Consider the following 22,007-nt stretch of genomic DNA (forward strand, 5'->3'; position numbering starts at 1 on the left):
TGTGACATAATTAGAAGAATACGTTTGACTTATAGCATAAAATGTCCATTACTACATATTATGAGAAATAACAGAAATAAAATAAAATATTAAAAAATCCAGGCATCAAAAATTCGGTGGGGCACGTGCCCCCCCCCCAGCTTGAGTGTGCATGACGCGCACATTCATTTAGTCATATGACAGAGTTAGTTATCAGTTAGCCTTTAAATACTTTAGATCTGTAAAAAGTCATATGCATGTGAGGGAGGAGGCAAGCGTTTACAGGTATAATTCTGACGTCTACATGAGGTTGACCTGATGTAGGTTTTAACCCCATGATAACTGGCTGCTGAATTTCCGTAGTCGACCTTGCCGTTATTTCAGACGTCACCTCGTTTGACCCGTTATGTTTTTAGAAGAACTTCATTTCCCAGACACCAACTAACTGTAGGCTGCGAGCTGCATGACCTGTTTTCTTTCCGCTTGTAGGTCATCACACTGACGTTAGTCATTTTAGGTGACTACTTACTATATACTACTGCCCACGAAGTTACAGTGCAGTGACACGATGTATCAGGTTGAAACAATTTTCAGAGTGTAGCCTACTAACTGAAGAATCATAAACTAATCTCAGATGTAAACGTAAAAGCCCGTGCTTCGGTAAGACGGATAACCAAATCTATTTAAACGGGTTTGTGATCGCTTGCTTCGTAGGTTGTTCTTGGCTGTTGTGAGTTCTGACAATGATTTTGTGTTTAACGGCACAACGGTCGGGTTCTTTAAACCTATGTTTTCAAATTATGTTTCAAATTATCAGTCAAATTATGATCACTGTCTTTACAGTTGTGCTAGAGATTTTTTGGTTTATTTTTTATTTTGTTGTGTAGATATTTCGTGAGAGAATTGTATGAAGGGAAACATTAGTTGCTGTAATAGGTGAGATGAAATCATATCGAGCACCCAGAGCTCAGCCGCACATAGTATCCCCTGAATCTATGTCCATGTTGTCACCATCTGTGTTAGATAATAAGTTCACATAATGTGTTACATAGCCAAGGCCACGACAGCGACATGCACTTGTGGTGAACAAATAGGATTAGGGATTTATATGCACTAGCTCGTGCAATCTGCAAAGCCATTGCAGGACATTGCAGGGAAAACGTCAAAGATGGGTGAGCACGAGACAATAGAGTAATGATTCACAGACAAGCTACGATTTCTTTCAATTCCAGACGACACTCTATGGGCTGAAACTCCGTTACACAGTGACTTGAAGGACGGCAGGACTTGGGTTGAGTGTGCCCTTACGGGACATTCAGAGGAGAATATATCGCGACACTGAATCCCCTTCTCAAGAGTGAGAATTTTTGATGTAAGTACTACCATGTAATACTCTTTAACCGACAGTTTTCAGTGTGAGTTATAAATTGTGTTTACACATTGACGGTTAGAAGTCTGATACAGGATACATGTATTCTGTAGCGGGTAAAGAGCATATTTCTCTGTTGACTAAATCACGATTAGTGTTTTAAAATGCGCAACTATGGATCGCTCTTATTTCCAGATAAAACTGTATGTCATGAATTCATAATTAAATCAAATGATGTGCATTTTAAATGATGTGCATTTATTACATACCAAACGAAATGGTGGAATTTACAAATAATTGGTCGGCGCTTTGACTGGGATATTTTGTCTTTATTGATTTTATTTATAATCGTAAACCGTTACAGTGTATTTGTAAGTTAAAGACTACACATTGTCTTTGTAGTGGAAACATCTCTTGCTTTTGGGGACCATGGGAACCAGGAGGGTGCTAGTGACAGGTTGTTCTTCCGGCATCGGCTTAGCGGTGGCAGTGCGTTTGGCCAGAGATGAATTGAGGAGGTTCAAAGGTCAGAAAGGAAATAAAAAACAAGCATGGTTTTATTAAAGCTGGTGTGATTTTTGTAATGATGTGCAGTATGTAAACAACATTTGAATGGGTTACAGTGGACATACTCTGTTGATTTTGTGTTGTTTGACTGTGCTGTACTTTGTCAGTGGTTGCCACCATGAGGGATCTCGAGAGGAAGGAGGCCCTGGAGAACGCTGCAGGGGAGACGCTGAACAGAACGTTGGAGATCCGTCAGTTGGACGCTTGCTCTGAAGAGTCTATCAGAGAATGTGTTAATAGCTTGCCAGACAGACGAGTCGATGTACTGGGTGAGTATACGGCATTCTTTTACTCTCACCATACATGCTCCTAAAAAATACTTACATTGACGTGAATCTTTGTGGACGTTGATGATTTTGTTTGTGTTGTTGTTAGTAAATAATGCAGGTGTGGGCATGATTGGGCCGTTGGAGTGCCAGAGTGTGACATCCATGCAGGAGCTCTTCAACACCAATTTCTTTGGCCTCGTACGACTGGTGAAAGAGGTCTTGCCAGACATGAAACGTCGTCAGAGTGGACACATAGTGGTCATGAGCAGTGTCATGGGAATTCAGGGTGCGTGGTCCTTCATCCTGGTGTCAGTGCATTCATTAAATGTGTAATCTCTTTAAACAGTTAAATATGTTTGAAATGACAATTAATACCTTTGCAGTGCTAATATATGGCTGATTTTTCCTTACAGGATTACTTTTCAATGATATCTATGCTGCTTCAAAATTTGCAGTAGAAGGATTCTGTGAGAGTCTTGCTGTGCAAGCCATGAAATTTAACGTCAGGTGAGCACACATTGGCACAGTTACCTGGCAACATCTGACACACGGAATGCACACTTCAGAATGTTAATGCGCCTAGTAAGATGATTAACTCAGAGGTTTTGCTCTAAAACAGTAAGAACTGGGTGCAGTTTTTACAGTAAAATTGAACAAAAAGGCGCCTTTTCCCCCTGCACTGTACAATCAGAAACATGCTGCTACAGTTGCCTGGTTACACAGAGTAGGCGTGTGGTATCAAATCAGTGAATTTACTGTAAACAACTAATGATCTCATGACATGGCTCTGAGGTGACTTTGAGTAATAATACAGTAAAAAAAAAAACCCAAAGAAAATACGAAAACACGGTAACTGACGATATATACTAACTAACAAAATAAAATTATATTGACAAATTATCGATGAAACAATGAAACAATTACATTTTCCGTAATGAAAAGTTGAATTAGGGCGTTATCTTACCCCTCCACCAGGATGAGTTTGGTGGAGCCAGGCCCAGTAGTGACAGAATTTGAGAGGAAGGTGTACGAGGACGCTGAGAAGATGGACCTAACCGGCACAGATGAGGAGACAGCCAGAATATTTCGTCAGATATACCTACCTTATTCGCGGAAGGTATTCACCTCGCTCGGACAGACACCAGAGGAAGTGGCAGAGGTAACTTCCTTGTTAACTCTTTTGAACCTCTTTTTTTCAGAGGTTTTCTGTGCATTTGTGTGTGTGTGTGTGCGTGCGTGCGTGTGTGTGTGTGTGTTTTGTTTCTTATGTCAGTTTTAAGTACCTGTTTTTCTGCAGCAAACCCTTCAGCTGATTGTGGCAAAAGATCCTCCGTTTCGTCATCAGACTAACCGCCTGTACATGCCTTTGACTGCACTGAAACATGCAGATCCCACCGGCCGTCTGCCCCTGGATGCCTTCTATAAGCTCATCTTCAAACACGACAATGTGTTCAACGCCAGTCTGGGGTTTTTTCGTATTCTGCAGAAGAGAATGAGCAAGAGAACTGTATGAGGGAATTCTCAGTATGATCCCTGCAGAAAGAGGAGGATAAATTCAGGCTCCACTCGGAGATAAGTATGAAGAGGACTGAATGTTCGACTCCCAGACTGATTGATTCATACAAACAGGCACCTGCCACCAAAGTGGATGAATCCTGAAGAAGAAGAGAAGGGCTCTCCAGTGGGCCAAGAGCAAGTAACAAATCAGTGCAGAAATACACATTACTGACAAATGAATAAGCTCTTTAAAAGCAATTTTTATTCTGAATCTCACCCATGCAGCACTGCAGTGTTTAGTGTGAGTTACTTCTTAGTGCTGTTTTAAAGCGATGACTTGAGCAAGATGAACATACGTTGATTTCATATAATGTATTGTACATTTATGTGTAGAAGATCAGGTTGAGTTTAGTCAAATTACCACATTAAAATGAATGGTCGGTGTGAAGAAAAGACTATCCTTCTTTGAGATAAAAATAGCTCCATTTGCCTTCAGTGGCTTAGAAGCTTATGTGTGTACAGCACATGACTTGAAATTGATATAAGCTGAATATGAATGATATGAAGTGAAGTGGTACAAAAATGCAAAAACACTAATTATCTTGCCACAAGTGAGACTTCATTGAAACACTCAAAACTACATAACGGTGTACACGTAAGCGGACTGGAGTACCAAATGAATCCCAATGATGAAAATGTGAAACGTGTTTCATTTTAACACATTCAGAATTTTCTTCCTGATGACGCTGTTGTATGGGGTAAGAAATCTTTGCTTAAAATACCCTCTTAATGGACATTGCTGGAAATAGAGAGGTTTCTTGACATGAGTTCATGGGAGAAAATTGTATACATTTGTCTGGCAGCATAATCAAGACTTTGTCCCGCTAGTCAACATGTTCTTTCCATGTTGAGTAATGTGTGATTTTATGAGGTGTGTGGTAAGAGATGAGACAACACAACTCAGGAATGTAGTTCCCTACTATTTTATTAGAAGTAACTTATTTTACAACTTTTGTCTGTAGAAAGAAACAATGTGAAAAGGTATTTATATACAATGATTTAAACTACTTTTAAACAAGTATGGAATTAATAATGAAGACAGAAAAATATCTATAGCTTTTCTAAAAATGCAATTCCAATAAACATGGGTCACAGCCTCAGCTTCAGAATAATTCTAATAAAAGCACGTTTACTTTTTGTCATTTTTTAGTACATCATTATTTTAGAAACATAAGACTTCTCTTTAACGTGTATCTAAAGACAAACATATTTACAAGCACATACTGGAATTTATGAAATGATCAGAGAACTTTGTTGTGTGGGAAGAAAGAACAAGAAGGTTTTTTTTTTTTTTTTTTGCACTTCTACAGAAGAAAATACTGAACCCTGAATATGTGGGTAAAACACCTTTACCAAGCCCTACATCCCCCTCAGTAGATTTTTTTTTTTTTTTAATTTTATGTATGAGACTGAAACAATTCACACATACGGAGGACTGTAACACATGACCAGGGCTACATTTTTACAGGTACCTGAACTGCACTGAAGGTGATATTTTGCTTTAATTGGTTAGTCTGGTGCTCAGGGTCCTTTGTTTGATAAGCAGCGAGAGGTGTGAGTCAGATTTCTATGGGGCAGTATGTTCTGCTATGGAAATGGCAGCACGAAAATGTTTGGAAATTAGAAATAGAAATTAGACGGTTATGACCGGGCTTGGTCTATATGTAAGAGATCTGTCCAATCCTAAACCGTATCATTCGCTTTGAAATGATACTCTCTGTGACCAAAGCCCCATGCACAGAGGGTCTGGTACATAAATGAGTTTGGGATTTGGTGGGAGTGACGAGGATCTGTTTATGTTGCAAAACGCTTGGTGAGGGCAACACTACATAGCAGTGTTTGCCATACTTGTGCGTTTTCACCTGATGCGATGGATCTCATCTTCCTGGCTGGGGAGGTGGGAACTGCTAAAGATGCAGGGGAACGCTTTCGCTGCATGCTATATAACACCTCCCTGAGGAGTGACAGAGCACTAGCAGTTCCGTGGTTACCTCTCCAGCCAATGCACCCAATACATGGGCTGATCTCAACTCCCCGTTAACACTACAGGGACCTCTCTCCAGGTCGTAATTAAACCACAGAGGAACAAACCTCTTTGACCACAGGACCCAGTTAAAGGAAGTGTACTGCACAGCCTTAACCGCAACAGGACCAGGGGTCGACGAACAAAGCTGGAACATGGGGGAAGGACTTTCTTCTGGTCAAGTATCAGTTGAAAGCTGTCAACTATCCAAAGGAGATTTATCAAAAGACAGAAACTCAGCAGCAATCTAAAGCTCCACACTAACAAGTTGTTGGGAAGCAAGAGGGAATGTTTGTAGAAGAGAAACAAATGCCACTTGGGAATGATGTAGAGCAGCAGTCAATATCACATCATGGTGTGTACAAAAGGTGACCATGAAACAAATAAAAAACAAAAAAAACTCAAAAAAGTAAACAAAAGAAATTAATATAACCCCAAAGAATTAACAGGTAGCAACTGGCAGGTATAGTGGTTGGCAAGATAATACCTTCAAAACATGCTGAAAAAAAACAAAAAGAAAATCTAAGGCAAAATGTAAATGTTATAAACTCTGTAAGGCTTATGTAGGTGGGAGTTCAGAAGCCTCCGGTAAAATAAGGCTGAAGACAGATAGCACTGTCTCCGATATACCATTTCTGACCTCTGGCTATCGGATTGCCCCCTAATAATGGCCCAAATACATGCCTCAAGAAGTGCTTCAAAGATGCCCCTCTACATTCTTATGAATAATACTTCTATGGAATGTGTCAGTTCATTCTTCTTTTTTTTTTTGAACAATTCATCAAATCAGAACGCTATTCATCAAATCAGAATCACTAATTCTGGCCAATTTGTATAGTCTAGCTGTAGGTTGTCAATTTTGTGGTTTGAACGCTGGCCTAAATAAATAATATCACTCAAAAATGGCGTGACCTCCTTCTCTTTCTGTCTGTAACTCAAAAGACGGGCCACACTGCTGTTTGTGTGACCTGAGACTGGCAGTGTAAGGAGTGTTAAACACTTCAGTGCCGACTGACGGGCAACGAACAGATAAAACTAATGTCATGATGAGCTGCTTTCCTTGTAACAAAAATACACATACACTGGCCTCAGGAGAGCTCGGATATCTCATGTAACAGGAAATGGGAAAATAACGTGAAAGTATGTGGGAAAGGGTGAGAAATCCAGACAGAAAGAGGGAGAGAACACCCACATGGCAGTTTGGAGGAATATAACAACAACAACAACAACAAAAAAAAAACAATAAATAAAAAAAGAATGGAATTTCCTTCAACTTTTGCTTTTTTTTTTTCTTTAACTACTTTTTAAAAAGTTTGTTAGTTTCAGGAGAGCATCCCCAAGTCTTTGAAATGAAAGACCTGGTTTTTCTTCTTCATATACTTTTTTTAATTAATAAAAGAGTCCATCTGTGACAGAATGTCTTACTTCATTAAATTGTCTTCTCTTTTTAAGACAACACAAATTTCCCTTTACTTTTTCTCTGCAGACAACTTCAGCAGACAGTCTTCTTGACAAAAACAGTCAATCCTACTCCAATTAAAATCTTGGAAATGGGCTGATCAATTAAAAAAAAACAAACAAGCCCTAGAATAAGGCGACTCCTCTACTCTTACCAGGTCCCAAATACTATGGTACGATGTGGTGTTCATGCAAACACCTGCATTTTCCCATTGGACTCCTGGACATGGGGAATCTGGGTTTGGGTGGGAGCGGTGACTGCTGGGCTGGGGGTGGAGTCAGACCAATCAGACACACAGTGAGGGGAGGGGCTGGACCAGGGCTCCGGAGACTCTGGTGAAGGGGTCAGGTAAGGGTGCTCGCTGGGCAAGCGATGGAAATGCTTGGGCGTGGCATCCATGGCAGAGACGCAGCTGTGCTGGGAAGGCGGGGTAGGGTAATCTTCCAGGCCTGTGCTGCTGCTGCTGCTGCTGCTGGCCTGGGGTGGAGGAGCCTGAGAGGCCTGAGGTGGAGTAGCCTGGGCAGGTGGCGGAGCCGCTTGGGCCTGCGGGGGCTGCGGAGGCTGGGGAGGTTGTTGCTGCTGGTAGAAGGCTGGCGGAGGCTGTGTCTGCTGAGGGGTGGGAGGTGTTGAGGAGCCCATGCGGGCTAGACTGTGGCTGTGGAGCTGCTGCTGTTGTTCGGCGATGGAAGGCAGCTTGACCGGGCTGAGGGAGGGTGCGCTGGAGACGGGCGTGGGCTGCAGCATGGCCGGCTGGGTGTTGCGAAACACGTGCTGCTGGTGTAGGAGGAGGCTGTTCTGCTGCTGCTGCAGAGCGGCCGTCTGCGAGTGCATGCCCGCCTGGCTGCTCACTGGGTGGACCATGTTCACAGCCTGTTGACTGCACTGGGAGGAGGGGGGTATGCGGCTGTGCCAGTCGAAAGGCACGCTCACCGGGCTCACCATGCCCATGTTGAGCCCCATCTGGCCCGCGCTCAGCACGTAATTGTGCGGCCCCTGACTCACTGCCCCGGCTGTTGGCATGGAAACACGGCCCTGCATGGAGAGTCCTCCGTCGCCCAGGTCGCTCAGCTGTGCCAAAGACACCGCGAAAGGCCCGCTACCATCCAACATGGCACTGTGCACCATGGGAGTGCTGGGCACTGACATGGATGAGTGGAAGAGGCCAGGCGAAGGCATGGCGGCTGGAGAGGTGGGGTTAGTGACATAGCCAGCGTTGCTGGTGCCACCGCGAGGTGAATCCAGTGAGTCAACGGGGGACAGGGTAACAGAGCTCTCCAACAGCGCGCTCTGCATGTCCAATGTCAGCTTCTTATTGCGCGCCTTGGCCGACTCTTTCAGGCTGGCGGCGTGTTGCCCACCCATACTAGAGCCCTTGGCACCGGGGCGGCGGCTCTTTTTGCCCTGAGGGGTGTTCTTCAGCCCTGGCAGGAAGTTGCTCGGTGGACACATGAGTGGGGAGAGCGTGTGGCCCCCCGCGAGGTGGTGCCCGGCCCCTGCGTGTCCCTGGGGGCTCCTCACCGTGTTATACTCGTCAAGCAGCTGCACTATGTCGTGATGCATCCTCTCCTGAGCGATGTCTCGGGGCAGTCTGTCCATGTGGTCTGTGATTTCTCTGTTGGCAAAATGGGCCAGCAGGACCTTGACTGCTTCACAGCTACCCTCCCTGGCTGCCAAGAAGAGTGGCGTCTCCTCCTGAGAGGACAGAAAGCAAAACAGGACGCAAAGTTTAATGAACGAACAAAAAAAGAAATGCGCTGAGGGATGATCGTTAGTCAGAAATTTGAATGTGAACGTGAATGTGGTTAAGCACCTTGAGGTCCTGCATATCTTTATTGGCTCCGTTCTTCAACAAGGCAACTGTGGCTTCAACGTTATTTACTGCTGCTGCCCAGTGTAACGCAGATTTACCTGAAGGAAGAAACAACAGAGATAAGAATCAAACCACTTTTTCTTCCTCATAGTTTCAGTCACATCCGTTCTCTCCCTTTCACTTTCTCTCTCTCTCTCTCACACACACACACACACACACACTTACCCATCTCATCAACTGCATTGACATCAGCATGGCAGGTAATTAGCTCCTCTACCATACCCTCCACTGCCAGGCGGGCTGCCAGGATCAGAGCTGTGGATCCGTCATACATACGGGCGTCCAGGTCTGTGGCTCGAGTTCTGATCAGGATCTGTGAAGGAATGGAGGGTTATGTTACTGTCACGGCTTTCAATATTTTAAAATCTGCTTTAACGTCAATAGCACAATACAGCCATAGACATAAACACAAGACCTGACCTGTATCTCCCTGAACATGCTCAAAACATTCAAATAGAGAAAGACAGTTGTTTGAAAGTTATCTGGATTTGATCTGTGGCAAGCACAGCTGAATCATCTGTATAAACAGTGTAAATATCATCGTGAATGTGTCGTACGTGTGTTTGTATCTGTGTGACTGTACCTGGAAGACGCCTTGAGCGTCAGCGGCGACGGCTGCGTGCAGAGGTGTGCGGCCTGTGTTGTCCTGAGCGTTGGCGTCGGCGCCGGCGTCCAGGAGCCTCTTGGCAGCATCGGCGCGGGCGTAGCGGGCAGCCAGGTGCAGGGCGGTCTCGCCTGTGCGGTCGGTCTGAGCGGCCAAGGACGCGCCCTGGTATATGAGGTCGGATATGATATTGGCCGAAGACTCCTCAGAGTCGTCCTCCTCAGCAACTTCCGATTCGAGCCCTCCTCCACAGAACGACGCCAGCATCAAGGGGGTAAAGCCGTCTGCAGCAATCAGATCAAATGCTTTATTAGAGATCTCTATCCATTAGTCAAAAACAACAAACCGATGTGGTTTTGTAGTTAGACTAAACATTACCTGTGATAATGCTACTGTGAGCGTGTTAAGTTTTAAGAGTAACACTGACCTGGGCCACGAACATTAACATCCATGCAGTCGCTGTCAAACTCTCCCTGTGGAGGAGTGAGGGCCATGGAGGGAGGCATGCGGATATCTGCCGCTGCGAGGTGGTGCTGGGTCCACTGCCTGCAGTCGACAGCGTCTTCACTGTCTGAAAGAATACTAGGCTCCTCCACCTGCACCACAAACACACAAAAACGTTAAAACCATCCGGACCAAAACAGGCTGCGCAGGATACAGTGAATTCTACACTCTCCGATCGCTGGTGGTCGCAAATGTGCTCCTCCTTAATGTATCTCGTTTCGAAAAGACAGTATGGCTTGCAGATAAATGTAACATCTCACCTTTAGTCTCTTGGCCTCTGGGCAGTCTGTGTCTACCCACTGGTCACTGTGATCACCCAGCAGAGACTCCTCTACTGCTTTGGGCATATGTCTGTGGAGAGAGAAGATGATGCTTTTACAGTTAACACTGAAACCTCCAAATCATTCATAACTGTCCTAAAATGGACTCTTGTCTGGTGACATATAGGGTCTATTTGACTTGAAGCCTGCGCTAAAGAGAAGTGATGGGGTAAAACGTGAGCCATAATGCAGCTTGACTCATCATGAACTGAGGTAACCCTCTAACAACTTGTCAACTTTCAGTTAGAACTGTACTGAAACGAACTGTCCAAAGAGGCTTCACTGATCCACTGCTGCAGAAGAGACTGAGACGTTAAATGTCTGACTCACTTCATGCCCAATGCGTCCTGGCCCACAGGCTCCCTGCGATTCTTGTTGCTGCTTGTCTCCTTCTTCAGGAAAAAGCCCTCCGGGAACCAGAGTGTGCTGTGCTCGCGCTTGCGTCTTGCGATCAGCATGCCTATCACCAGTATAGCCAGTATAAACACGGCTGCCACCCCAACCAGCAGCAGTTTCCCCCATTCATCCAAGCCAGGGGAGCCTGGGATCTTCTCACCTGATAAACAGAAAATACCACGGATTCAGCTTACTGTTCATTAACTTGCATTCAGCGACTTTTTCTTTTTTTTTTTTTTTACTTTACATGTCGTTCTTGACCCAACAGCATTACTAATTCAGGTAATTTAGTTTGTATGTCATGCCACAGCTTCACTAAGCCTGACTACATGAAGACACTTACTGCGAACTTCTTTGATGGGGTATGGGAAACGTAGCATCTCCACAGCATTAAGAGCCCCCAGGTAATCAGCCGCACTCTCTGCAGTGGGAAAACACCCATCCGGTCCGAGGGAGCACAACCTGTTATCGATCTCCAGATACACAATAGACCTGCAAGAGAGAGAGTAACGAGTGTTTTTTGAGACAGCAGTTGCAAAAGGATTTCAGACGTGTTTCAAATGTACACGTGTGTGTCTTCCTCGTTGACGTGACAACTCACCCAATGACTTCTTGGTGCGGCTGGAGCTCGCGTTTGAGACGTGCCTCGCGGCGGGTGTACGGCCGAATCATAGCCTCTCCGTTTTTGTCGAGCCGGAAACGCAGGGTGGTGCGGAGGATGGCACTCAGCTTCTGAAGGAAAGCCGTCCCGGTCCGCAGTAGCTCTTCCGGTGGTAGGAGTACCACAATGACCAAAACACCATCAGCCAGGTCTTCTGGAACCTTCCCAGCGCAGTCCAACCCATCCCAGCCACACTCCTCTGTGTTGCAGCCCTGGTCGCATCGCCCGTCCGCATAATGGTCCATGCAGTAAGTCTCATAAATGGGGCTAGGGACAAAGAGAGCAAAGAACTTTACTACACAGTATGGAAATCATGGCACAAGGGTTCGACGAGTTTCCAGAGCAGAGGGTTGAAGGGGTTCGAGGTGAGAGAGAAAAGCGCAGACGGGTCCGGGACTTACTTGCAAACCTTCTCCTTGTTCCTGCAGTCAAAGTTGTCATACAGACATTCAGCGTTGTTGCAGGACTCGTCGCACTGACTGTTGTTGAAGACGCGCCAGCAACGCGGGTCTGTGCAGTGAGCCCACGGGTTGACGGCGAGCGAGCAGTCCCCGCCGTCCCAGCGACAGGGGAAGGTGTTGCACTCTTTGTCGCACACGCCGTCGTTGGCCTTGCCGTGGCAGTCCGGCAGGGGGCAGGCCGGAGTCGGAGGCGTGAGAAGCATGGCTTTCTGGTCGCACCACTTGCCCGTCCAGTCGTTGACACACTGGCAGTGGAAGTAAGGGAAGGTGGTCTCTTCGGTGCAAATGCCTCCGTTGCGGCAGGGCTGAGAAGAACAGCCCCCGTTGCTGCGGTGCTGGCACTGAGGCCCGGCGAAGCCCGGGAGACAGGTGCAGCGAGCGCCGCGGGTGGTTAAGGCGCAGCTACCCCCGTTGTAGCAGGACAGCTCTCGACATGACATACTGCGTTCACAGTTAGGCCCAGCATAGCCCTGAGACACACAACAGAGAGACCAAAAAAAAACAAAACAGGATGAGTAGATGCGATGAAAATGTAGCACTGCTCGATAACGGCTACACAGAAGGCCCTGTATCAGACCGAAATGAGCACTGGAAAACAACTGAAGGACATTGAGAGACATGGCGCCAAAGGAAACACTCACCAGCTGACAGGTACAAGTGTATCCCAAAGGCGAACTACTGGACACGGAACATGCTCCTCCGTTTTTACAGGGCTGAGATTCACACACGCTGAACCTATTCTGGCATCTTCGACCTGGTCAAACCACAAACGCATATTACCATCCAACACACACAGACACACACACACAGACAAACACACACACATACACACCTCCACACACTCACAACCGTAAAAGGGTATCTCACCAGTGAAGCCAGGCCTGCAGACACACTGGTAGTCGTTGGGCAACTGGATACAGTCTAAGCTGTTGGTTGGAGTGCACGGATTGGAGTGACATTCGTTGATGTCCCCCTCACAGCGCTCGCCGGTGAAGCCTGGGGGACAGTTACACCTGTAACCTCCCACTCGGTCCACACATGTGCCATTATTCAGGCATTTAGGGGCGCCTCTGTGCCTGGAGGGTGCTGCGCAGTCATCCTCATTGATTTCACAAAGGACACCTAAAGCAGAAGAGATCAATCATATTAACATTCATTACATGTAGTCTTGTAAAAAAAACAGATACTCCAATCTTTTTTTTTTTTTTGGATGGGTATATCGACAGTTAAGATTTCGGAGAGAGTGGGACAGTCACGGTAAGTGTCTGTATGTGCTCACCCAAAGTGCCAGGTGGGCACGAGCAAATGTAGTGTCCGACCAGGTCAATGCAAGTGCCACCGTTCTGGCACGGGTGAGATCGGCACTCGTTTATTTCCAGCTGGCAGTTGTCTCCTTCATAACCTGGCATACACTAAGACAAAAGAGGACAGAGCGAGATTAACTCTGGCACTAATAAAAAACTCTTTTACAGCCATCTACCAGCAGATCCTGTGACTCAAACCATCTCCCCAATCACCGAGCATTTGATTAGATCAATCATGGCTGAGCTAATCTAAAACCATAGTATTAAACTGAAAAACGCTGTTAAAAATGTAAGCACTACAGACAAACACAGATCGAACCTGTATATCAGTTATGGTGTGATAATGTCTATCGTTACTACTGAAAGTGTCTAGAGTGGACTCACATCACAAGTGTATCCTCCCACATAACCCCTGCAGGTGGCGCCGTTGAGGCAGGGTTTATCCTCACAGTGGTCCACCTGACTCTCACAGTAGCTGCCTGTGTAATCTGCGGGACATTTGCAATAGTGCGTGTTTCCTGTGTTCACACAGTGACCGCCATGGTGACAAAGCTCATCTGTCTGAAGACCTGCATCGAACATGAGGGGAAAGAATTATACGAGAAAAAACAGAAACAAGAATGTGAAAAAACGAACAAAGCGACACAAGGCTGACCAGATCTTATTGTTACCGTCATTCACTCAGACAGAAGCACGGGAAGACAAACCTCTCTGCATAGCGGCCACTTCGCAAGATACGCCGGGAATGTCACAGTAGCGTCCGGACCAGCCGCCCACGCATTCACAAGTGAAAGAGGCATCTTTCTGTCTGCAGCGGCCTCCGTTCTGGCAGGGAGAGGAGCGACGGCACCAATCCACTGCAATCTGCAGAGAGAAAGACTCAGACGTCTGAGTTCTGCTCACAAACACCACGGCATGAGAAGGTACCTTCTCCATATTGAGAGACTACATGAGTTGACGGGGGTCAAGGGGCAGGGAATACCTGGCAGCGGGGACCGTTATAGCCCTTAGGGCAGGAGCAGCGGAAGGACTCCAGGGCGTCCTGACACACTCCTCCGTTCAGGCAGGGTTGGGAGTCACACTCGTTGACCTCATACTGACAGTGAGAGCCGGTGAATCCGGGCCGGCAGGTGCAGGAGTAACCGTTGATCTTGTCGGTGCAGGTGCCTCCGTTGAAACAGGAGCTGTGAAGCACAGGGGTTCAGACTCAGACTGTAGTCAAATTCCAGTGCCCATCTACACATGTGACCTGGTAGGCGAACTATCTCTGTTCTGTTCGTGTCCGAACGTCTCACCTTTCAGTACAGTCCGGTATGTTAGTTTCGCAGTGGATGCCGGTGAAACCGGGCTTGCAGGTGCAGGTGTAGCTATTCACGTAGTCAGTGCAGGTGCCACCGTTCCTGCAGGGAGAACTCTGACACTCATTCACCTCTATGGCGCATCGTGGTCCAGTGAAACCAGGCAGGCAGCTGCAGCGGAAAGAGTTTACGCCGTCCGTGCACGAGCCTCCGCTGAGACAGGGATCTAAGGAAGAAAGAGACCGCCATCAGAACAGGTTACGGAGAAAGAGTATTCGGATCTGATGGGACTTCTCGGAATGAGCGACAGAGCCAGTGATCCATACTCACTTGGTGTACAATCGTCAATGTCTGTCTCACAGTTGGGCCCAGTGTATCCGGCTCGGCAGGAGCACACATAACCGCCGAGTGTGTTAGTGCAGGTGCCGCGGTTCTTACAGGGGTTTGATGTGCATTCATTTATGTCCACATTACACAGCTGACCTGCAAGAGAAGAGATACAAAGCATTGAACTTTAACTAGAGCCCTTAAAGAAATAAGACTACTGGACCCTATTTTAAGCCACATGTCTAATTTCATGTGCATCTGCTTTACTCTAGAAATCCACCGTTGTACAGGCACAGGTACTGCGATGGTGTACTTCCAACATAAGAAACTGCCCATTCATTGTTCTGTGTTGAACAGGCTTACCTTGCCATCCGGGTTGGCAGTTACACTGGAAGCCCATGTAGTCTGGTTTGTGTGTGCAGGATGCGTGGTTGGCACAGGGGTTTGGAGAGCAGGGGGTGAGCACCTCTGCACAGGTGGGCCCGCTGTAGGGTGGCTCACACAGGCAGGTGAAACTGGCCACACCATCCACGCAGGTGCCCTGGTTCAGACACGGACTGGACGCACATTCGTTAATGTTGATCTGACACAGATTTCCTGAGAAGAGAACAGAGACAGCGATGCCAGGTTATCAAACTGATGAACAGGAAGCACACACAAATGTGCAATTCTCAAACACTTCCAGTAGAGGGCAACATGAACCAGTTCTTCAGTGCACTCCTCAGGCAGACATTTTAGATACTTAATGGGTTTCTCACCATAAACACAACTTAACAAACAATAAACAATCCATGTTTTCTGTCTTTGGTACATGTTTTTCATTCACAAGCATATTATGAAGCAAGCTACATGAAAACAATTAAAGCATGTTAAACTTGTTATGAATCATTTATATGCATGCATGCGTTTGTACAATTCCAGACGGCATGCTCACCTTTGTAGCCTTGGCGGCATTTGCAGGTGAAGCCGTTGAGCTGGTCAATGCAAGTGCCTGCGTTTTGACACGGGCTCGGAAGGCAGTCGTTACGATCCATGTCACAATACTTTCCCACCCAGCCAGGCTCACAGTCACAGCGATACCTGCGTGACAGACATAATAAAGAGTTAACGTCAAAACAAAGGGATCCACTGTTTGCGCATTAGAGATGTCAGCCCATTTGATCACTACCGAGCCTTACCCGTTGGGATCTTCTCTGCAGACTCCGTGCACGCACGGGCTGCTGCCACACTCATCCTGCTGGGAATGACAGAAAGGCTCATGGTAACCCTCCGGACACAGGCAGTGGAATCCGTTCTCCTCATCCACACAGGTGCCTCCGTTACGGCACGGGCTTGACGAACACTCGTCAATTTCTATGTTACACAAGGGACCTGTCACACACAGAGAGACAGCACGCAGTGAGTACAAACAGAGTTCTAGATCATGTGACATATTCCGTCCAAAATCAGAACAGCTATTTTAACATTCGAATGTCTGGCATAGCAACAGTAATCATGGAATGCAGTCGTACCAGTGAAGCCTGGTTTGCAGACGCAGTCATAACGGTTTATGCCGTCTTTGCAGATGCCGTAGTCGCAGGGGCTACTGGCGCAATCGTCGTAGTTGATTTCACAGTTGGTACCTTGGTAAATAAGAAGCAGGTATCTCTTTTTTAAAATGCCATCCATATAAGGTCAATGCTCTAGTTAAGGCTTAGTAGTATAGTTTGGGTATAATAACAGTTTGGCTGAATAAGAATTTCTGCCCTGCCTCACCTGATGTGCCGTGCTGACACTGGCAGATATACTTGTTTACCAGGTCCACACACTTTCCACCGTTCTGGCACGGGTTGCTGTGGCACTCGTTGAGCTGATTCTCACAGCGGTACCCTGTGTAGCCAGGCTCGCAGTTACAGGAGTAGCTAGCGATGCCATCTATGCAGGTGCCATGGTGGCACGGGTCAGGCTGGCAGTTATCGATGTTGCTCTCGCACAGAGTGCCCTCGAACCCTTAGTAAAGAGGAGAGATGCTGAGGGGTCAGTACCTGGACAGGACTAACACTGGCAGATCAGCCATGAGCTCTTTTTATTTTTTTTTTCTGCGAGTGTAGTGCCTGGAATGCAGAGGTATCAAGTTCATGGTGAGGCCTCTGTGGCTTTGCTTGTTTTTTTGTGGAGAACTGTAGTTCCTGAGTTTCTGGTTTAATTTCCTCTCTAAGGAGCAAAGCGGTGTTGACAGGGAAAAGCATATGAAATAGCTAAAAAAAAAAATGGTGTATTTCCATTTTAAAAAAAAAAATCTTCAGGCTTTCAACTGTATAGCCCAAACTGAGTCTGAGGGACTCTAACCTTCCCATTCAAGCTTTTTTGTCTACAGTGTGAAAACTTCCTCTCTTTCAGTAACATTCTCTTCATCCCTCTCACCCTCAACCCCCCTCACATCGCCCTTTCCTTACTTTTTTTTTGTCTGGAAACTTCCCTTTCCTTTCCTCATTCTCTGCCTGTTTTTTCTTTCTCTGTTTTCATTCGACTTCCATTTCCTTTTTTTCCCCTCTCTCTCTCTCTCTCTCACTCTCTCTCTCCTCTTCTTCTCTCTCTCTCACTCGTGAAAGGTCCTACAGTTTCGGAGTCTCTTTTCCCTTGGTTTCCATGCCGACAGGTTGTCAGGCAGCAGCCGTGTGAGGAGTGGGGCAGGGCTGGGCCCTTCACAGGCTTCACAGACCTGCTTTTGTCCTCCAGCAGCCGAAAGCACAATAGCCTGGGTCCCAGCTAACGGGACAGCTCAGCAGAGGGGAACAGAAACACAGGGAATACCAAGCAGCTGGCTGCTTAAGACAATGTGCCAGACTCCTCGTCGATACTAAATGTAAAACACTTACGTCCATCCTCAGACATTCACGTAGTCATATTCAAGCAACCATACATACCAGATTATGAAATTACTTTAAAATGTTGCAGTGCATGCATACCTATACACAGAACAATGTAGAATCTGGATGCTGGGAATTTGGGGGTGCCATACAGCATTGCGTGGGCATGCATTGTTGGGGTACAGATGAACAGATGTCGGGGTGATGGCAGAGCATAAACCCCCTCCTCAGCAGCTGCTGGCCTACCGTGACCTCACGACCCCGGGGTCCGACAGGGGGAAGAGGGGGATTAAGGGCCTCTTGTCAGTCTGGCCTGAAGTCTGATCACGCACGAATAAAAGGAGGCGTCTGACACGAGCATCGTTCTAACTTTCATTAAAAGCCCTTTTGCTCATACAGGTGTACGGCCAGTCACGCTGGTGTCCCCTGCCACTGAATTTGACTTTGAACCCCAAGAAATTCAGATGCCCTCGCCTGACAGGTGCAGAACACACTCACAAACACACGGACTGGAGCTTACCTTCAGCACAGCGACACTCGTAGCCGTTGGGGCGGTCGAAACACTTGGCTCCGTTCTGACAGGGCGTGCTGGCGCACTCATCAATGTCGATCTGACACATGGTGCCAGTAAACCCTGGGACAGGCAAACACATGGGCCAGAGGTCAAACTAAAGCGGCAGAGGATAGGTTCACATACAGATCAAAGGTCACAAGGCTCAGCTTCAGGGGCCAGAGGTTCTTAGCTTGGTTTACCAACTTCTGTCCAAGGGCAAGGTTCTTGTTATATCTAAACTAGGATGAGTTGTCATCATTCAATTGTCATCAGTGTCCAGAGGACAGCATCCTCCAGCATGCTCCTGCTGACTCTGGACAATTTTCCAGGTTATTGATATCTCAGACTTTCTATAATCAAGCTTGGGATTGTCTGAACCAGTTGTCTGAGTTGGCTGATGTTCTCAGTGGACTGTGGCAGACTGTTCTGGAATGTCTATACAAAACAGTGTTGCACATTGTCAGGCTGAGCCAATGTTCTGAAACATCTGATTACTCTAAGGTTCTGGAATGTCTGATGATGATAAGGTTCTAGAACGCCTGATCAAGCACAGGTTCTGGAATGTCTGAATAGGTGGAGGCTCTCGAATACTTGTTTAAGTTAGTGCTCAGGAATGTTTAGACAGGATTGACTATGCAATGATCTAGAACTTCTTGGAGCTTTAACATGCTCCTAAGATCATGGAGTTATTCCCCATGTAATACACAGTTACAAAATATACTTGGCCAATTAGCCTTGATATCAGTTCAGAAAAATATATGGCAACAATTATCAGCTCAATAGATCAACTGCAATCAATGTTAGTGGACTAGTTGTGTGTTTTGGTTCAAGTTCACAGTATTTTCAGTAGAAATGGTGGCTATAAATGTGCTGACACTGCAGTAAGAGGTGATAATGGACCTCTACTCTTCACATGGGAAAACATGCTGGGTAAGAAACAGCAATAGGGGCCCCATAGAAATGTCCATTTCTGTCTCTTTAGAACGTGTTGTGTTGATTAACAGTGTTGGGATAGGATCCGTGTTGATGCTTGGGGCAGGAGGTTACAGGGAGAGACACTGGAATTGTTTTCTTCATGGGGCAACATCCCCCCACTCCTTCCTCCAGCTCCACAGGCTCAATAGCTAGATGGGGATAGAGGGGGGGTTGTCTGCCCCAGATGTAAATTGGGGACCTGGAAAAGAATCTCATTAGCAGGACTGCTGTTCCCCCTACCCCATCTCCAAAAAGAGAAGGGGTGAGACTGCTGTCCCTAGTCTTGGTCTCAGGCTGAGTAGGGGTGGAGGAGGGGTGTAAGTGGGGTGGGTCACAATAGTGTCTTTGTTCAGTCATGGAGTTCTGCTGTTTCCAAGGCCTTGCTTTTATGAATTACTGTGCTAAAGTCCATCAGACAGGCAGGAAAAGTTAGATAAGTCCAACGTTAATGAACCTGAACAATCAATGGGCTCAGGCCAATGTGACTCTGCTGAGTTCGCAGTGCTGCTGTTTGGGAACGTGAGAAAGCATTTGCTTGTAAAGACATACGTGAAGATCAGATTTCTCACATACCTGGCTGACAGGTGCAGGTGAAGCCATTGACCATGTCTCTGCAGATACCGTCGTTCACACAGGGATTACTCTCACATTCGTCCACGTCCACCTCGCAGTATGTCCCCATGTAACCTGGCCAAAAACAAAGATGGACATAAAGCCCTGAGCTGGAGATGCAGCCTACGTAAAAGTTACCAGTGCCTTGAACTTTCTGCTTACGAGCACAACGGACCTGGTCTCTTTCACAAGACCTGGGACCCAAGAGAAACGTTAAGAAGTGCTTCTACAGTGCTCTCTGTAGAATTCTCATGTTTCAGGAGCAGAGGAGAAAGGATCCATCTATACATAGTTCGAGGGGGTGTTTCGGTCTCTGCTTTGACTAGAATCACCACACCCTGCAGTTCGTGGGGATGTAACCCCCACCCTTAGTCATCTATCTACTAAGAATAAGCATGTAGTATAATCAGCAGAGTCGCGCTCTTGTGTGTAAGGCCTTTCAGGTGAAACAGAGTGTGCAGCGGAGAGAATACAGCAGCGACGGCACGGAATCGGGAATAATCAACCTCTCGGCATGGGCCTGGGCAGGACCTGCGATGATGAGGAGGGTGGGGAGGAAGAGAGAAATCTGTAGAAATGAAGGGGGGGGGCTGGTTCAGGGGGGAGAGGGGGTAAGAGTGCTGGGAAAAAACCTCTCTCTCTCTCTCTGTGTGTATGAGAGGCGCAAAGTGGAGCACAGAGGGGCCCTATTGTTCAGCTTCATTCCCACCACTCGACAGCTCATTATTATTCACGGCACACTCCTCCCCCTTGCCTCTCTCTCTCTCTCTCTCATCCACCCCTATGGACCCCAATCCCAAGCCCTCATTTTATAGCTCTCCAAAACCCTGGGATGCATGTAGAGCCGAGTGTTGGGTTTTGGAGGAAGGTGTAAGCTGGGGGAAAGAGTGTCAGACTTTCCATTGACTACGGGGCTAAAAAATCTTAGCAGCCAGTGCTGAGACGTACCGCTCCTCTCTCCTGCTCACAGCGTTCAGTCAGCGGGCTGTTATGTAACAGACTCTGTTCGCTGGGCATTACAAATTTGCATGCTCTGTGAGTCAAATGCAAGAGCTCAGCAACACATCTACATAAAAAAAAAAAATACCTGAGGGTGTCATTTATAGTGATGTAGAGTTATAGGGGAGGATTGTACCAGGCATGCAGATACAGGTGAACTCTCCAATGCGATCCAAGCAGGTGGCATCATTCTGGCAAGGCATGGACAGACACTCGTTGATGTCAATCTCGCAGCGAGGCCCGGTGTAGCCCCGCCCACACTGGCACTGGAATGAGCCCTCTGTGTTTATACACTTCCCAAAATGCTCACAGGGGTTGGCACCTGTAAGAAAGGTATGAACATGAGTTTGCCCTGTAAATTGGTAATGAGAGAGGTTAGAACTAAAAAGTAGTCTTTCTTTTATGACATAGTCTCTGTGCCTTTTAAGCTCCAGGACTGAGGACAGAGGTGAGAGGCAAGATGAGCAGTAGAAGTTGGTACATCCTACCAGCTGAAAATAACATGATCACTGAACACCTTTTGTGTAAGACACTTTTCAAAAATGGTTTGGTTTGAATCAGTCCACCTTAACATGAGTACCTATGTATATGCCTATATCATTAAGCCTTTGTAAAACTGAGTTGAACTTTGTCAGCCGAACCAGAGACATTACGCAGCTGAACTGGCAACATCAATACAAGTTCTTATACGTAAGACATTTCCAAGCGTTTCTCTTCACCAAAATCTAACACAGGGCCAGGAGACACTACACTACACTTTCAGTGAATGAAGGAGGGTTCAGAGAGAGAAGAGAACATTCCGAGAGAGAAGTATTAACGCACCAATGGAACACTCATCCAGGTCTTGGTTGCAGGCTCCCCCGATAAAGCCAGCAGGGCACGTACAGATAGCTCGCCCGTTTAGGGGGTTGGTGTCGCACACGGCTCCTTCATTACAGGGGTTACTGACACAAGCGTCGTCGAGGTGACAGAGGAGCCCTGGGGAGGTACAGAAAAGTATTGGTAAAGGTGCCTGTGGAAATGAAGAAGGGTAGGAAGAGTGTGAGAGGGG

At 46.7% G+C, this 22,007-nt stretch overlaps 2 protein-coding genes across 2 annotated transcripts in view; one reads left to right on the plus strand and one right to left on the minus strand.

Moving 5' to 3' along the window:
* The first annotated feature begins 544 nt into the window (after nt 1–544).
* Nucleotides 545–4,832, plus strand: LOC115826988 (retinol dehydrogenase 8). Its single transcript, XM_030790942.1, has 8 exons — nt 545–639; nt 1,212–1,351; nt 1,751–1,874; nt 2,023–2,184; nt 2,291–2,470; nt 2,598–2,691; nt 3,160–3,343; nt 3,482–4,832. The coding sequence occupies exons 3-8, from the start codon at nt 1,778–1,780 to the stop codon at nt 3,695–3,697; spliced, it is 933 nt and encodes a 310-aa protein (XP_030646802.1). The 5' UTR covers nt 545–639; nt 1,212–1,351; nt 1,751–1,777; the 3' UTR covers nt 3,698–4,832.
* Nucleotides 4,833–5,037: 205 nt separating this feature from the next.
* Nucleotides 5,038–22,007, minus strand: part of notch3 (notch receptor 3) — a 32,830-nt gene continuing 15,860 nt past the window's right edge. Inside the window, exons 7-33 of the mRNA XM_030790941.1 lie at nt 21,779–21,934; nt 21,093–21,278; nt 19,919–20,032; nt 18,338–18,451; nt 16,724–16,957; nt 16,480–16,590; nt 16,147–16,339; nt 15,903–16,048; nt 15,332–15,565; nt 14,972–15,124; nt 14,639–14,867; nt 14,326–14,527; nt 14,051–14,207; nt 13,728–13,912; nt 13,319–13,451; nt 12,907–13,161; nt 12,681–12,793; nt 11,980–12,509; nt 11,519–11,845; nt 11,261–11,409; nt 10,852–11,077; nt 10,462–10,552; nt 10,125–10,293; nt 9,677–9,981; nt 9,259–9,406; nt 9,034–9,131; nt 5,038–8,915 (exon numbers count right to left, since the gene is read on the minus strand). Coding sequence (XP_030646801.1) covers nt 7,410–8,915; nt 9,034–9,131; nt 9,259–9,406; nt 9,677–9,981; nt 10,125–10,293; nt 10,462–10,552; nt 10,852–11,077; nt 11,261–11,409; nt 11,519–11,845; nt 11,980–12,509; nt 12,681–12,793; nt 12,907–13,161; nt 13,319–13,451; nt 13,728–13,912; nt 14,051–14,207; nt 14,326–14,527; nt 14,639–14,867; nt 14,972–15,124; nt 15,332–15,565; nt 15,903–16,048; nt 16,147–16,339; nt 16,480–16,590; nt 16,724–16,957; nt 18,338–18,451; nt 19,919–20,032; nt 21,093–21,278; nt 21,779–21,934 — 6,464 coding nt within the window. The 3' untranslated portion in view covers nt 5,038–7,409. The remainder of the gene's footprint in view (nt 8,916–9,033; nt 9,132–9,258; nt 9,407–9,676; nt 9,982–10,124; nt 10,294–10,461; nt 10,553–10,851; nt 11,078–11,260; nt 11,410–11,518; nt 11,846–11,979; nt 12,510–12,680; nt 12,794–12,906; nt 13,162–13,318; nt 13,452–13,727; nt 13,913–14,050; nt 14,208–14,325; nt 14,528–14,638; nt 14,868–14,971; nt 15,125–15,331; nt 15,566–15,902; nt 16,049–16,146; nt 16,340–16,479; nt 16,591–16,723; nt 16,958–18,337; nt 18,452–19,918; nt 20,033–21,092; nt 21,279–21,778; nt 21,935–22,007) is intronic.

Source organism: Chanos chanos, chromosome 13 (assembly GCF_902362185.1).
Source record: "Chanos chanos chromosome 13, fChaCha1.1, whole genome shotgun sequence".
Taxonomy (NCBI): Eukaryota; Metazoa; Chordata; class Actinopteri; order Gonorynchiformes; family Chanidae; genus Chanos; species Chanos chanos.

Coding starts and splice junctions, on each gene's coding strand:
- LOC115826988 (XM_030790942.1), top strand. CDS start 1,778: ATGGGAACCAGGAGGGTGCTAGTGACAGGTTGTTCTTCCGGCATCGGC. Junction 1,875..2,022: donor TGAATTGAGGAGGTTCAAAG/GTCAGAAAGGAA, acceptor GTACTTTGTCAG/TGGTTGCCACCATGAGGGAT. Junction 2,692..3,159: donor GCCATGAAATTTAACGTCAG/GTGAGCACACAT, acceptor CCCCTCCACCAG/GATGAGTTTGGTGGAGCCAG.